The 15,485-nt window shown below is 64.0% G+C and overlaps 1 protein-coding gene across 7 annotated transcripts in view; it reads left to right on the plus strand.

The window, feature by feature from the left end:
• NFIC (nuclear factor I C) overlaps positions 1–15,485 on the plus strand; it is a 73,417-nt gene that overhangs the window by 42,292 nt on the left and 15,640 nt on the right. For all 7 annotated transcript variants that reach the window (XM_068919642.1, XM_068919641.1, XM_068919645.1 and 4 more), the window contains 6 exons: positions 5,881–5,952; positions 8,344–8,418; positions 8,716–8,839; positions 9,978–10,102; positions 13,956–14,084; positions 14,395–14,579. In XM_068919642.1, coding sequence (XP_068775743.1) covers positions 5,881–5,952; positions 8,344–8,418; positions 8,716–8,839; positions 9,978–10,102; positions 13,956–14,084; positions 14,395–14,579 — 710 coding nt within the window. The remainder of the gene's footprint in view (positions 1–5,880; positions 5,953–8,343; positions 8,419–8,715; positions 8,840–9,977; positions 10,103–13,955; positions 14,085–14,394; positions 14,580–15,485) is intronic.

The raw sequence follows: 15,485 nt of genomic DNA on the forward strand, positions 1-15,485 counted from the left end.
CCAGCCCGAATGGGGATCCTCGGGGCTCGGAGGCGCGCGTGAGCTGGCGGGGAAAGCAGCAGGTTGGTGGGAGCCTACAGGCGGTTAAAGATTAAAGGGGCCCGCGATGAATACACGGAAGATGTCATGTCAAATCCGTCAGCCGCAGAGGCACCGCGGGGCGACCCTGAGTGCAGGGAGGCCGCGGGGGCCGCGCGCCGCCAGCCGGGCAGACCCAGCGTGAACCCAGGCCCCAGCGCGCTGGGTTTCGGGGGCACGGCTGAGCTCAGACGGGAGATGCAAAGCAAACGCCTCTGCCGGGGCAAGCGGTGCTGCAGGGCCGGGCGGGGGGCGAGGCGGCGCGGCGCTGCAGGAAGCGCGCCGCACGCAGGGGGAGCGCGGGCTGCTCCGCGCAGACACCTGCGCCGCTCTGATCTCCGCGCTCGTCGCTCTCTTTGAGGCTCGAGCAGGAAGCCCGGCCTGGGGCTCGCTCGGGGTCGCTTGGGGGCTTTTCGTGTCAGCGGCGCACCCCACTTCCTCGCTCAGCGCTGGAGGAAAGCGCCCGGCCTGGCGCGTTCCCTGTGGCGGGAGCTCGCTGATGCCTTCGCCATTTTAGCGTGCGCTCGCCGTCCGCAGGCAGCAGTCACATGGCGGCGAGCACAGCGCTTGGCCCGGTCGCTCCGCTCCAGAGGAGGCAGCCAGAAATGTGTTGGCAGCTCGCGCGACGGAGCCGGGACGCTCCCCAGCAGCTGGGTACCTGCGCCGAAAATCCTGGCTCAGCACGCATCCCAAGCGCTTCCCGGGGCAGGGGGACGGCCCTCAGCAAGCTCTCCCTCTGTCCTGCAACGTGATGGCTGGTGCAGCCGGGGGCCGCCGGACCAGCCCCCGGCAGGGTGGCCCGGCCACCAGCTGCTAGCCTAGGAGTGGCCTCGAGTTACTGCTTCATGGCCAGGCTCTGCGGGCCCCCCCGGGGCAGGGGGAGAGCATGCAGGGACCCCAGCCACGGAGCCCCCGCGCTGCCCGGACGGGGTGTGGGCGCAGCCCCCCTTGGATGTCCCACCATTGAAGGAAACGGACAGGATGGAGCTCCTGAGAGCGAGGGATGTGCTGAGGTATCACAGGATGAGCGAAGGATGTGGTGGGAGTATGAGTGTTGACATGGTGGGTGGTGGGTGAGTGACAGGCCACATGGGGCACCTTGGGGTGAGTGAAGGACCATGTGGGGCATCTTGGGGTGAGCACAGGACCTCGTAGGGTATTTTGGGGTGAGTGAAGGGCCATGTGGGGCATCTTGGGGTGAGCAAAGGATTGTGTATCTTGGGGTGAGCAAAGGACCATGTGGGGTCTCTTGGGGTGAGTGAAGAACCATGGGGGGCACCTCAGGGTGAGCACAGGACCTCGTAGGGTATTTTGGGGAGAGCAAAGGGCCATGTGGGCACCTCAGAGGCCGTGGGGCCCCGTCTGCTGCGGGGAAGGCTTGGACCCGGTGGGGTTTCCCAGCGGCCGAGTGCCGCCGGGACGGGGTGGCCTGGTGCCACCCTGGCGTCCGCGCCTCTGCCCGAGCCCTGCCCGCTTGCAGCGGCCGCAGCTGGGCAGCCGAGGCGGGGCCGCGGGGCTGGGGAGGCGCGGCGGGCACGGAGGCGCGGGGCAGCCCGCTCCGCGGGTCCCTCGGCTCCAACCGCTAGACGCCGCCCCGTGCCTTGGCAGGGCTCCATCGCTAACCACTTCCAGAGCCGCTGCGAGATTTGTTGTTTCAAGAGGCGAGGAGGGGAGGGCGCGCCGTGTCCGGCCGCGCGCGTACGGGCGCCCGCGGGCCCGCGGGGCTTGCCGCCGCCGGCTCGCCCCCAGCTCGCCCCTGCCCCCAGCCAATGCCAACGGGGCGACTTTCTTCTCCCGCGCCTCCTGCTTTCCTGGCACCCGTTCCCGTCGGTCCTGTTGTCGCCTCCTCCCGCCCCGCCTGGGAGAGTGACGTGTTTCGAAAGAAAAGGGAAAACAGAGAGCCAGAGAGAAGGGGGAGAGGAAAAAAATATAACGCCGCCCCTGCAGGCCTCGCCTGGCACGGGGCCGGCGGCCCCCCTCCGCCGCCCGGCTCCCTGCATCCCTCCCCGGCTGCTGGAGGAATTTGCGCTCCCTAAAATGGCTGCCTGGAGGAAACTTGGCGCGCGCGCGGGCGCGGGGCGCCCCTCGGGCCGCTCTCCCCTCACGCGCCTGAAATGGCTGCCGGCGCGGGGAGGCGCGTGAAGGAGAGGGACGAGGGGGGCGGGTAAAGGGGCGCCATGCCAAAAATTCCCCCGGACGCGAGCAGGACGGGCGCTTCCCTCCCCGCGCGCCCGCCCGCGCGCCCGCTGCCTCCCTCTCCCTTCCCCTGGCGGGATGGAGGCCGGCGGCGCAGCCGTGGCGGGGGCACGCGGGGCGGCGGGGGGACCCCCCTCCGGCTTGGCTCGGCGCCCGCGCCAAGGCGCGCCGGCACAAAATGGCTGTCAGGCCGGCCCGGGGGAGCCGGGTGGCGATGTGGGGAGGGGAGGAAGACAAGATGGCTGTGCGCGGCGGCCGGGGGGCTGCGGCGGGTGCCGGCACGGGGTGCCGGGGCGGGGGGCAAGGTGGCGGCGGTGCCCCGCTCGTCCTCGCCTCGCCAGCCAAAAATAACGGCCTGGGGAGCCGGGCGAGCAAAAAGGGTTGGGGAAAAGCGCGTGAAGGGGAAATAAAAAAGAAAAAAAGGAGGGAGGGAGAAAGGAAAAAAAATTCCCCCGCCAGGCTGGTTGGCAACGCCAGGCCGCTGTGTTTTGACTGTGTTGTTTGGATTGTCTCAGCCTTTTCCCGGCATCAGCCAAAGCTGCGAAAGAAAAATGCCGAAGGCCAAACGGGTGGGAGGAGGAGGAGGATGGAGGGAGCGAGAGAGAAGAGGGGTGTGGGGGGAGAAAAACAAAACAAAACAATATCACAAAAGTTTTGGAAGGGCTTTTAAACCAGCCTGGCCCTGCACCAGCTCCCGGGGCGAGCGGGAAGCCCGCTGCAAAGCGTGGCTCAGGCTTGGGCGGGAAGCGGTGGCAGCGGCGGCGGCGGCGGCGGCGGCAGCGGTGGCGGGCAAGGTCTAGTCGATGCAGGGAAGAAGGATGCTCTGCTTAAGAGCAGCTTTCATCTCATTTTTGCGAAGCGCCGCTGGGTGTTCGTCAGCGTGGGCTGGCGGCGGGGTTGGGAATGCCTTCTTGCCCCCAGTTCGGGACACGGAGGCACCGAAGCTGGCAGCGGGGGCTCAGCCCAGCGTGCCGCCCCATCCCCATGCCCCGATGCCATCCCCGTCCCTACACTTGCACCCCCTTTGCCACCTGCTCTAACTGCTGTGCCGCAACCCTGGGGACAGCCCACGCGGCTGGGCTGCTTGGACCGGCCCCAGGTGCGAGCATCAGGTCAGGGCCAGGATGGGAAGCTCCCTGGGAATGATGCTGAGCACCACTCAGCAGCAGATCGCCACACTGGCGCGGCAGGGCATGGGCTCTGCCCAGCTTCTCCCGCCTCCCGGCTGCTGTGGGTCCAGCACGTCGGCTGCCCCTCGCCGCCAGCCCCGACCCTGCAGCCGAAGCGGGGTGGGGGAAAGGGAGGGCGACTGCTGGCAAATGCAATGCAGGATGCTGAAGAAACCAATAACGCTGAGCTCAGCGTCTGCACGGCTGCCCGAGGAGTCGGATTATTTTTAGATAAGATGGAACAGGGACAGGCCGTGCCGGGCTGCAGCCCGCCCAGCATGAGGGTGTTTCTGGCACGGGAAGGGGAAGGGCAGGCAGGGGGTTGTAGCAGAGGCTTCCCTGGACGTGACAGCTCTCCCACATGGAAAGTACTGCATGGTGGCGGGGGGTTTCTTCCCCTTCCAGGCTGGTTTGGATGCTCCCTTCCCTAAGGCAGAGTTGGCCAGGGGTGCATGGTGTGGATCCATCAACCTGCTCCGCTTAGTGTATCCAATACCAAGCTCTGGTCTCATTTTGGGAGAGCGAGAAGGGTTTGCACCATTCAAGGCCAAAGCCTGCAGTCCTTGCTCCGTCCAGCTTCCCATGGAGGTGGGAGGGCGAGGCAAAGAGAGCCGGCAATGGAAAGGCATGGCAGGGCATCCAGAGAGGGTCATTCTCAGACAGGGGTGGGACTGCCCGGCACATTGGGACCAGAAGCGAAGCGCCAATGTGTCATGCCGTGCAACAGCTGGAGGAGCTGGAGGAAGCGGTGAGGCAGGAATCGGTCCAGGATGCTGGGAGAACTGCCCAAATGGCAGTTCAGATCCCTCCCTGGCCGCGGGCCGGAGCGCCAAGGGTTACGTTTCTGCAGGAAGTGGAGAATTGCCACATATCCTGCAGGACCCGGCCGGGACAGGGCGCGTTTTTGCACCCGTGCGCGTGCACTCCCACACGCACGTACCAACACGTGGGTGCTACTGCAAGCCCCCCTCCACACGAGTGAACCCAAATGAGCTGTATGAAGGGAATGTGGGGGTTATAGCGGGGGGGGGGGGATTATGTCCTTGTTCCCCTTGGATGGACCTTGGCTTTTATTGGCGCTGCTCTTGCAAGGAGCCAGGGACTGGCACCAGGGTCAGTGCGGGGCACATGTGATGTGGACAAGCGAAGGGGAAGCAGGGAGAGGCCTCCCGAGGCACCGTGCAAATCTGGGGCTCAGAGCCTCGAGGAAATGATTTCTGCATCCCAGAACGGTGCTCAGAGCATGCAAACGTCTGGTGGTGAGCGGGGCAGCCCTGGGCTGGCAGCGGGAGCAGCCAGATGGAGGCGGCTGGGCACCGCAGCAGGAAACCCCGGGCGAGATCAGCCCGTGGGGTGCCCCACATCACCTCTCCAGTGCAAATGTGCCCGGACTGTGTCTGCCACAGTGCTGCCGAGAGCCACCGGTGCTGCACGGAGGGCTGCTGCGGCCCCGGGGCGAGTGCAGCACCCACGCGCTGCAGAGAGAAGCAGTGATTTTCCCCTGCTGCTGCTGCGGAGCGACCAGGGCGCTTCGGTGGCGCCGGCGGCCGGGAGCTTCCTCCATTACCGGCGGCGGTGGGCAGTGGCGGGCGGGAGGCCCCGTCTGCTGCGGCGGCTCGTTAATCACCGTGCGGCGGCATGGCAAGCACTGGCGAGCGAGCGCAGGGCGTGGAGGGGCCATTACGGCACCAAACCATATTACATAACGCAGCCATTAGTGTTCGTCTGTCACCATGGGAACCCCGGGCTGGCCGCGCCACCCGATGCATTTTTAACTATGTGAGGGAAGGGGCATTCTCAGGGCTTTGGCACTGCCGTGGCCCCACCGCCGGCAGCGGCCCTCGCAAGCCTGGCTGGTCCAGCTTGCTGCATCCGTAGCAGGGGAGCACAGGGAGGGATGATCCCGGCCGTTCCCCGGTGGCAGGGAATGTGTGGGTTTGTGTGCAACCCTGCCGGGAGGTGGGAGCCAGCCTGTTGGCCCATGCCTCAGTTTCACCTTGTGCCCTAACAAGGCTGCTGGCCCCGTTATCCCAACTGGCGTGGCACCAAGCGTCTCGAGCTCTTTCAGGGCTGGGCAGTGGTGGGTTTGGGCTCTGGTCCCTCCAAGGATGGCTGGGTCCAGGCAGGGTGGTGCCCAGTGCCAGCCGTGCCCTCTCTCACCATGCAGGCTCTGTCAGGGCCTTCAGATGACGTCCTGCATCTTCTTCTACCTCACTTGCAGCAGACCAGGCCAGGAGCTGTGGCTGCAGCAGCCTGTGCTGTGTCCGTGCCCACTGGTGCCCACGTCTGTGGCCCTGGCAGTGGCACGACTGCAGGAACCCGCTTTGACCCCTTGTGGAGCTGGTGCGGGAGGCTGGGGGGGAGGGGGTATTCAGTTGGCAGATATCCTCTGGTTGCACCCAAGAGCAGCGTCTCACCCCGTTTCCTCCTATTCCAGATTCAGAACAGAGCAGCAGTCCCAGGACGGGCATTGGCTCGGATCAGGAGGACAGTAAACCCATCACATTGGGTAAGTGGGGTGTGGGGGGATGGAGGGGGTCAAAGCCCTCTCTTCCAGCTGGACGAGCCCACCGTGCCACTATGCATGAGCTCTCTCAAGCACTCAGGTGCCAGCATGTCCCTGCCCAGTGTTGACCTCTGGGCAGTCTGGGTACCACGGGGTAGCCGATGCTTCCAACTGCCCCCCTTGCATGGGGCATTTCTCCTTCAAACCCTGTCTCCTGGGGTCAGGATGTTGCAGGAGACCCTTAGCTTTGAGGTCTTGGCTGGATTTCACTGGGGCAGTTGCCAGCCCTCCACGAAAGTGGAGCAAACTGCAGGAGCCCCTTCGTGGTGGGACATTTTGGGGCTCCACTGGGTCCCTGACAGTGTGGAGCTAACAGTGCACAGCCCGGTACCCCCAGGGCCTGGGTTAACCACATACACCCTTCTCCACCCCACAGCAGCCTCCAGGCAACAGTTTGAACCCAAAAGGATGACCCAGGAGAGATGGGTCTGGACCAGGACACGCAGGTCCTAGCGGCAGGGCTGGAACAGGGGGCTATTGTCAGAGCTCAGGGCTGTATGGAGACAGGCCCCATGGGGACAAGGGACGGGTGAGCCGTCCCTGAGCCCCCAGGCACCCTGCAGTGGACACAGTCCTGTTGACATGGCAAGCGCTTCCCCTGCAGAGCCACGGCCCAGGCAGGAGGAGCAGGGCAGGTCAGCAGCCCAGAGGGCGATTTGCTGCCGGCAGGAAGAGCCGGGGGGAAAGGTCGGGGGGCTGCGGGGAGCGGAAAGGAAAGGATTAGGTTTTGCTGAATGGAAAAAGGCCACAGAGAGGAAAGTGCTGAGCGAGGGGCTTTCTCTGCGCTGTAGGATCCCGCCAGCTGCTCCGCAGCCTCTGGTGACTTGCAGACCCCGAGCGAGCCGCGGCCCCAGCACGTCGCAGCCGGAGCGCTGACTCAGCACAGCAGGGCTGCGGCGTTCGCGCCTCGGCTCGCCGGGATGGATGAGTGATGGTTGCAGCTCCAGGCTGGTCCTTGCAAGGGGATGAGGCACCAGGCAGCCGGGCACAGGTGGTGCATGGTGCATGGAACGAGTTGGGCACGGCCTCAGCTGGGGCTGAGGGGCAGCGAGACAGGGCAGCCAGGTGCAGGGCTCGCATGGTTGCAGCCGAGGACGAAGGCAGGTGGGAGCATTTGGGGCTGATCTGAGGTCCAGAGTCCTCCCCAAGTGGGCGGGGGAGCCCCCGCAGAGCCCTGCCAGTGCTGTTTCCCACGGGGACAGCAGCACCACGCCAATCCTGCACTGTCAGCCTGCTGCTCTGCCTGGGAGCATGGGTGGCAGCCCTGCCATCGCTGCCTGGGAGTGCTCTCAGCAGTGGGGAAACTGAGGCACAGAGCAGCCCAGGGGTGCCTTTTTTGCCTGAGCGAACTGGTCAGGAGCGTTGTGCAAGCAGGTCTGGGGGAGCTGTTCTGCCCCATTGCTTAAGGAAGAAAATGGAGTTAAAAATGTTCATGGAGGACACAGCAAAACAGATTGAGGATGGGGAACCGGCACGCCTTAACATGAGCATGGGAAGCGGGAACCATCTGGACGCTGCAGAGCGTCCTGCAGGCTGCTCTGGTCGAGGGCCGGGAAGCGGCTGGGAACCCTCACTGATGAAGTTCAGAGCTGCCGAGGCTGGGGGAAGGCTAGCAGAGCAGGGGGGAAACACGTGAATCACAACAGCCTGAACCCCAGGAGGCTGCACCGGCATCCGAGAGCCCTCAGTTATTACTCCCTCCTTGAAGCTCTTCCCAAGCCGGTGGCTGGGAAGGGACAGGCACAGAGCCTGGCCGGCTGAGTGGCAGAGAGCGAAGGAGCAGTGATTTGTCCCTCGCACCGCTGCTGCCCACCCTCAGGAGGTCGATGGGGTGGAGAGATGGTTCAGACAAGACCCTCCAGGCTGATTAACGCAGTGGGGAGACTTCAAGGAGAAAGTCCCGCTTCTCTCTGCACTTCGCCGCTCAGTGCAAAGGCCAAGGCAGGGACTGAGCTGCCACAGGAGTTGGGGACAGATGCGGCACTGCTCAAGGAGGGACGATGGGGAGATGTTCACGGGCTCTGGCTGCTGGGGTACTGGAGCTGAGGGAGACCCAATAGGGCTCCGGCAGGGCGGGATGCCCTCGAGCAGCGCTCCCCACCCAGGGGCAAGGAAGGTACTGGAGATGCCGATGTGCACCCGGACACCCTGCTCCATCTGGCACATCCAGCTGGCTTGGCACCTCCCAGGATGGCTAAGAGACCACAGGGCTTGAGTGCAGAGCCCTCGGTGTAGCGGGGACCCTGGGGTGAAGGTTGGAGCCGAAGTCGGCACTGGGGCAGGTGTGGGGTCCCCCACCACCTCTCAGTGCTTTCTCCTCTCTTTCCTGCACAGATTCGACAGACTTCCAGGAAAGCTTTGTGACCTCGGGGGTGTTCAGTGTCACCGAGCTCATCCAGGTGTCCCGAAGTGAGTACCGCGGTGGTGCGACCCCCACCCCCACCCCGTGCGGTACCTGGCTCCGGCATCCCGTGCAAGGCAGTGCTCAGACAGCCCTGACCAGCCTGCCCCCCGCCCAGCCCCCAGGCAGAGCCGGCTCTGGGGGTTTGAGCTTGGGGCTGGGGAAACACATCTGGACACAGCTCGCGCTAACACCCATGTCTCCTGCCCCCGCAGTGGGGAGTGGGGGGCCAGCACAGCCGGGCATGCAGGTTTGGCATGATGGGGCAGTGCTGCGCCCCTCCTGACGCCTCTCTCTCTTTCCAGCACCGGTGGTGACAGGCACAGGGCCAAATTTCTCCTTGGGGGAGCTACAGGGTCACCTGGCCTACGACCTGAACCCCTCAAGCACAGGCATGAGAAGGACGCTACCGAGTACCTCCTCCAGCGGGTAGGTGCCGGGGCCAGCAGGCTGCAGGGGTGATGCCAGGGCAATGCTGGGGCAGGGGCCAGCCTGGGCATGGCTGAGGGCCGCTCACTGCCTCACCATGTGGGAAGAGAAAGGCGGGTCGGGTCCTGCTCCGGGCAGGCGCTGGGCTTGCCGTGCAAGGCCCTGCTTGGCATCCTTCCTGCCGCTGGGATCCCTGGCATGGGGCACCCCAGCACGCCGAGGCCATGCATGGAGATGCAGCCCCCAGGTCACCTGTGGCGGGTTGGGTTAAGATGCAGAGAGACCCCGCGTCCGCTAGGCACAGGCAGAGCGGGTGCCAGGCGGGCAGGGACGCCCTGCCTGCCTCCGCTGCCTACCAGCTCCCCGCCTGCTGCGGCTCCCTCCGTAAGCGCATTCCTCCGGCCTGGCTGCCTGCCCGTGCGCCCCAGCTCCCCGGCCCCGGAGCCACGCCAGGCGATGTGGAGAGGCTGCTCTGGCGTGTTGGGGACCGCCTGCATCCAGCTGCCTCTGCTAGAGCCCACGCTGCGCCCCAGGGGCGGTTGCAGGGCTGGGCTTCCCGAGCTGGCAGGACGGCAGGGGCCGGAGGGGTCCATGGCATGTGGGGACAGTGCGGGGGGAGGCCAAGGTGCCACCCTGGGCAGGATAGGGCCTGTGATGCCGGAGAGCAGAGCGTGGCCTGGGAGAGCATTCCCCCATCAGAGAAGGCCCCATTAGCCATTAAACTAGCACTAACCTGGCTGCCGGGCCAAGAACGGGAGAGTCGCACGCCAGGTTGGGTTTATATATAGTTGCATTAAGCATCTTTAAAGCTCTGCAGGCCGAGCCCGCGACGGTGAGCGCCGAGGCAGGGGCAGATGCCCCGGCACCTGGCAGTTGGCCCCTTCGGTGCCTGCCAGTGCAGCCCTGGCGTGCAAAGCCCTGCCAGGGTCAAGCCCCATCTCGCCACAGGATGTGCTGGGGCTATGCCCGGGGCCCATGCCGACTCCAGCGTCCCTGGCGCTCGTGGCTCCACATCCTGGCTCCCTGCGGCTCCCACGCCAGTGCTGGACAGGGGACCCAGGGCATCTGGGTGGGGGGGGGGGGGTGATGGGCAGGGCGACATGCCAGCCTGACCCTTCCCCACTCTCCACCTCCCCAGGAGCAAACGGCACAAGTCTGGCTCCATGGAGGACGACATAGACACGAGCCCGGGGGGAGAGTACTACACCTCGTCCAACTCACCCACGAGTAGCAGCCGCAACTGGACAGAAGACATGGAAGGGGGTAGGTACCGGTGGGCCCGGGCTCTCTATAGGCACTGGGATGCTGCTATACAACCCTTGTTGCAGCGCCAGTGCATTGGTTCTCTTTGGGGGCCTTGGCATTGCTATAGGGCCCCCCATCAAGGCATTGGGTCTCTATAGGTGCTGAGGTATTGCTATAGGGCCCCCTGTAAAAGCGTGGGCTCTCTATAGCTGCTGTGGCATTGCTATTAGGCCACCATGTCAAAGCAGGGGCTCTCTTATAGATGCTGTGATGTAACTATAGGCCCCCCAGTAGGTCACTGACTCTCTCCAGGTGCTGTAGTATTGATATGCACATGCACATTGAACCCCCCCCATAAGGCATTGGCTTTCTGTAGGGGCCGTGGTGTTGCTATGGGGCCTCCTGTGAAAGCGCAGGCTCTCTGTAGGTGCCATGGTGTTGCTATAGCCTCCACTCCAGCCAATGCACCGCGCTCTATAGGTGCTGTCTATGGGGTGGCTATAGGCCCCCAGCAGAGCCCTGGTGTTGTGGCTAGCACTAGCAGAGGCCCAGGGGTCTGGGCTGCATCTGGGACCCCCCCGGCCCCAAACCTTCTGTGCTGGCACCCTCATGGTGGACCCTCGGGGCAGGGGGCACCTGGCTGCCCCCCAGTGCCCACCCCAGCCCCCGCCAGCCTCTCCCAGCCCCATGGCTGCTGCTCTCGCTGTGGATAGCTTGCTTTCTTGCTTGGCATTTTTTTTCCCCTTCCTGTCTAGACAGCCCCAATTAGCTGTTCATTAAGAAAAAGGGGGGCAGGGGCAGGCTGGGCTAATTAAAGCGATGCTGCCGGGGCTGCCATGGCCGGCTCCCAGGCTCCCACGCCCCAGGCGCGCGCAGGGCTGCAGGCGAGCGGAGAGGAGGGAGGGTGGCACGCTGCCGCACGCCTTTATTCACCCTCCACCTTTATTCTGCCTTTCCACTCCCTTCGCCCCCTAAACAGGGAGGCAGGAGCCGGCTTGGTGTGCATCCGCCCCGCTCCACACAGGTCCCTGTCGGGACACCTTGCACACACATAGGCTCCACAGCAAGGAGATCCCCACGCTGGGCTGGCTTTCCTGTGGCTCCAGCACGCCGAGGACAGGTCAGAGGCCGGAGCTGGCTGGAGGGCAATGGTGCTTGATGGCTGGGGGAACCCAGGCAGGGAAGCATGAGGCAGTTTCTTAATGGGCACAAAGTCCCTTTGGAAACTTGCTCATGGAAAGAAAAGGAGGCTCCAAGTTTTCCTCTCGCATTTTCCGGGCAAGCTGAGATGGCTGCAGCCCCCCACGGCCCCGGCAGCCAGAGCGGCCCCAGCGGGGTGCCCCGAGGCCCCATTGCTGCCGCCGCGGGGACACAGCGAGCCTGCCCTGTCAAGGCTCTCTGCGATGGGGGAGATACAGCCCGTTTTTGCCAAATTTATTTGTGTAAAGGGGAAAAAAATGAGATTTTTTCATTTAAGAGGAATTTTTTCCTGTTGGAAACTTCCCTGAATTTTATTTTTAAACCCAGCCCATTCATGGAGGCTCCAAGCCCCCTTCGAGGCTTTGTTTCTCTCCTCGAAGTGCTGCAGCTCCTCTCTCCTGCTGTGCAGGGACTCTGCGCGTCCCTCCTGGGCCCTGGGCGGCTCCGGCCCCAGCTCCATCCTGACCTGCTCCATTCCCTACCCAGGACTGTGCCCCATCCTGACCTGTTCCATCCCGAACCAGGACTGTGCCCCCATCCTGAGCTGGGACTGTGCCCCATCCAGGCTTGGATGTCCTGTCCATGCCTGAGACCATGCCATGTCCTGTCCCAGCCTGAGACCATGCCCAATCCTAGCCCAGAGCTGTGTCCCATCATGACCTGGGACTGTGACCCAGCTCGGGGCAGGACTGTGCCCCGTTGCTGCCCAGGACTGTGCCCCAGGGCTGCAGGCGGGGACAACAGGAGGATCCCGGGAGGTCCTTGTGCTTGTGCTGGGGCGGGCGGAAGCTGCAGGGAGAAAGGATTTAACCCCCCAGTGCAACTCTTGCCTCGCCCAGGGCTGGGGCCAGAGCCAGCCCTGGGAGGGCCATGACAGCGTGTTCCTTCTGGAGCCAGGAGGCCGAGCAGTGCCGCTGGGGACCCAGGTGCACCGCAAGTGAACCTGGCCCACGGCTGCCCTCACTGCCGATCGCGGCAACACAGATGTCCTCGGCAGCTGGCCGGCACCGGAGCAGGGCAGAGGCCTGTGTGGGTGGCTGCAGGATGCACGCCTGCTGGTATGGCATGCATAACTGCAGCCGCACGCGTGCACGTGCCAATTCGGGGCCGTGCACATGTGTGTCCAGGTGTGCAGGTGGCAGGGGGAGCCGTGCACGGGAGTGCCTGCATCCCTGTTCCCACACCCGGAGGCCTGATCCTCAGCCCGTGGCGGTGGGGAGGAGGGGCGTCCCTGGCAGGGCGTGCTTAGCAGTGGCGGAGGGGGGTTTATTTCAATCCCGTACTGGATGTTCTGGGAAATCCTCCTAAATGAACGTCTGAGAATGGGCTAAACCCATTAACGGTGGCTGGGCCAAATGGCCAAAGCTAAAGCCAGGCTGGCAGGGGATTAACTCAGCGTCCGGCCACCTCCTGCCCGCTCGGCCCCTGGGGCAGCCCTGCACCCTGGGACGGCCCTGCTGAGCCATGGCTTGGGGAACCCAGGCGTCCTGCCCGGGCAAGGGGTGACCCTGGCTGCATGGCAAGGGGTTTCTGGGTGCCGAGAGGGGTTGCACCCTGAGCTGGGCTGTTTCTGCCTCCCTGGAAGCCCTTTTGCATGGGCAGGATGTGTCCCCTGGTCCTGGGTCCCCGGTTCAGGCTGCTGTCTCACTTTATGGGCTCTTTTGGGTGTTCCCTCGCCCCATGGGCACCGTGGGGATGTTGGGTGCCCAGGTTCAGCGGTGGTTGCAATGTCACAGGGGCACCCATGGGTGCACCCATTTATACACCTGGGGTGGACACACACCTGCACATGCGTGCGCACACACACACACACACACACACACACACACACACACACGCATACACCCCTGCAATTACACACCCAGGGTGCACACACCTGCACATGCACACCCCTACCCTACTTTGTTCACATGCACATCAGGGACACACACAAACACACACACACACTCCTCCCTGTGTGCGTGCACATCCACAGAGGCACACACATGCACCAACACATGCACATTCACATAGGCACATGCATGCACAAACCTACATGCACTCACAAAGATATATACACATCACTGCATGTGCGCACCTGGGGCGGGCGGGGGACACACACACGTATGCGCGCACTCATGCTGATGCACACACATTCTCACATGCACATATACACATGCATACTGATGCACATATATGCACTCTCATGCACATACATGTACATATACGTACAAGTGCACTCATGCACACATATGCACACACATACCAATGCAGAAATACAACCATGCACACACACACATGTGCACACATACATATACATGGATGCACACATGCATGCATATACATGCCCATGCATGCATACACATGCTGATGCAGAAACACACTCATGCATACATACATGTAGATGCACACACAGACATGTGTGCACACACATACACACACGTGCACATGCACATTTTCATGCATACAAATCTGTACACACAACACACATGTGACTCAGAGCCACCTGAGCCCCTGCAGCCGCTGTCCCAGCAGTCCTGGGGCCGAGCACCTGAACCCCGATTCCTCCTCGCGTTGCCTGCCACATCACCCCGCGCTCAGGACCAGGCTGGCAGGACGCCGGGGTCCCCTCCACACCAGGATGCCACCACCTGTGAGCACTCAGTGTAACTCTGCGCCCCGCTCTCCCCAGGCATCTCCCCCACCGTGAAAAAGACGGAGATGGACAAGTCACCTTTCAACAGCCCATCACCCCAGGACTCCTCGCCGAGGCTGACCAGCTTCACACAGCACCACCGTCCCGTCATTGCGGTGCACAGCGGTGAGTGCGCCTGGGCCCACGTGGTTGCTGGAGGGGGTCCCTGCAGCCCAAGCACAGCTCAGGGAGGGCGAGCTCAGCTCCCGCCAAGCCAGCGCGGGGGAGCCAGCAACTTTGGGTGAGGGAGGGGACGGACCCCATGGGCGAGCTCTGTTTTATGGCGATGAAACTGAGGCACAGCGAAAGAGAGAAAGAGGGAGAGAGGCTCGGACATGCCCAAAAGCCTGCCAGGAGCATGGGGACCGGGGATCTGCCTGGCACAGGGCTCGCAGTGACGGGTCGCCTGGTCTCCTCTTCCTCTCTCCCCCTCCAGGTATCGCTCGAAGCCCGCACCCTTCATCTACTCTGCATTTCCCCACCACCTCGATTCTCCCCCAGACGGCCTCCACCTACTTCCCCCACACGGCCATACGGTACCCGCCTCATCTCAACCCACAGGACCCTCTGAAAGATCTCGTCTCTCTGGCCTGCGACCCGTCCAACCAGCAGCCTGGACCGGTAAGGAGCTGGCCCAGCCACCCCATCCCTCGCTCCCACCATCGCCGCCCCCCCTGGGCCTGTGTGAGGAGAGACGCCACCGGGGCCAGTGGCACCGGGCTCCTGCCAGCCTGGCCGGATGCGTCGCCGTGCCGGGAGCGACTGGGGGTGTCCTGGGTGCTCAGGGGGTCATTGCTCCAGAGGAGGCTAGAGCCTCTTGGCCCCGCCACGACCTGCCTCTGGAGCCTGTAGCGTCGTCTTCCTGAGCCGGATAAGCTGGAGAGAAGCACAGTGTTTGGGAGGGGGCCTGCTCCTGCCTGGGGCACAGCATGGGCTGCACGCCGACATCTGGGTGCTCCCTGGCAGGAACCCCGTCGCACCAGTCCCCGGCATGTCTCTTCTCCCTGGGGAACAGCAAACCTCAATCCTGGGAGCAGGGCCACTGCCAGGCCCGCGGAAGGGGGCTGTGTGGTTTCGGCTGTGTTTGTTGGCTGGTTTGGGAGTGCCGCTGCGTATTGATCGATTCTCCATCTTGTTTCTCTGGCGAAGGGTGGGCTGTAGTCTCACCCGGCTGCTTCGGGCTGCTGCACGGGGCCAGTGTGTCGCGGGGACAGTGGCAGAGGGATGGCCGGGGGCTGAACCGCCATCCACAGTTGAGGTCTATCTGGTGGGACCAGGGTGACCGGGAGTGGGTGTTGACCGTCTCCGAAGATTCACTGTCACCTTCAGCATCTTTGAGTGCACCTGAAGAAGGGCGCACCGAGAGCGAAGGGCCGTGCCACCCTGCACGCCTCCCAGGGCAGCGTCCGTGCGTCCGGCTGCCCTGCACGCCTGGCCTGACTGACCCGTCTCCCCACCCGTCCTTGCCACTGCGCCGCGTCCCTCTGCAGAACTGTGCGTCCCTGCCAGGTGGCAGGTCCCTGCCGT

Source organism: Struthio camelus, chromosome 26 (assembly GCF_040807025.1).
Source record: "Struthio camelus isolate bStrCam1 chromosome 26, bStrCam1.hap1, whole genome shotgun sequence".
NCBI lineage: Eukaryota > Metazoa > Chordata > Aves > Struthioniformes > Struthionidae > Struthio > Struthio camelus.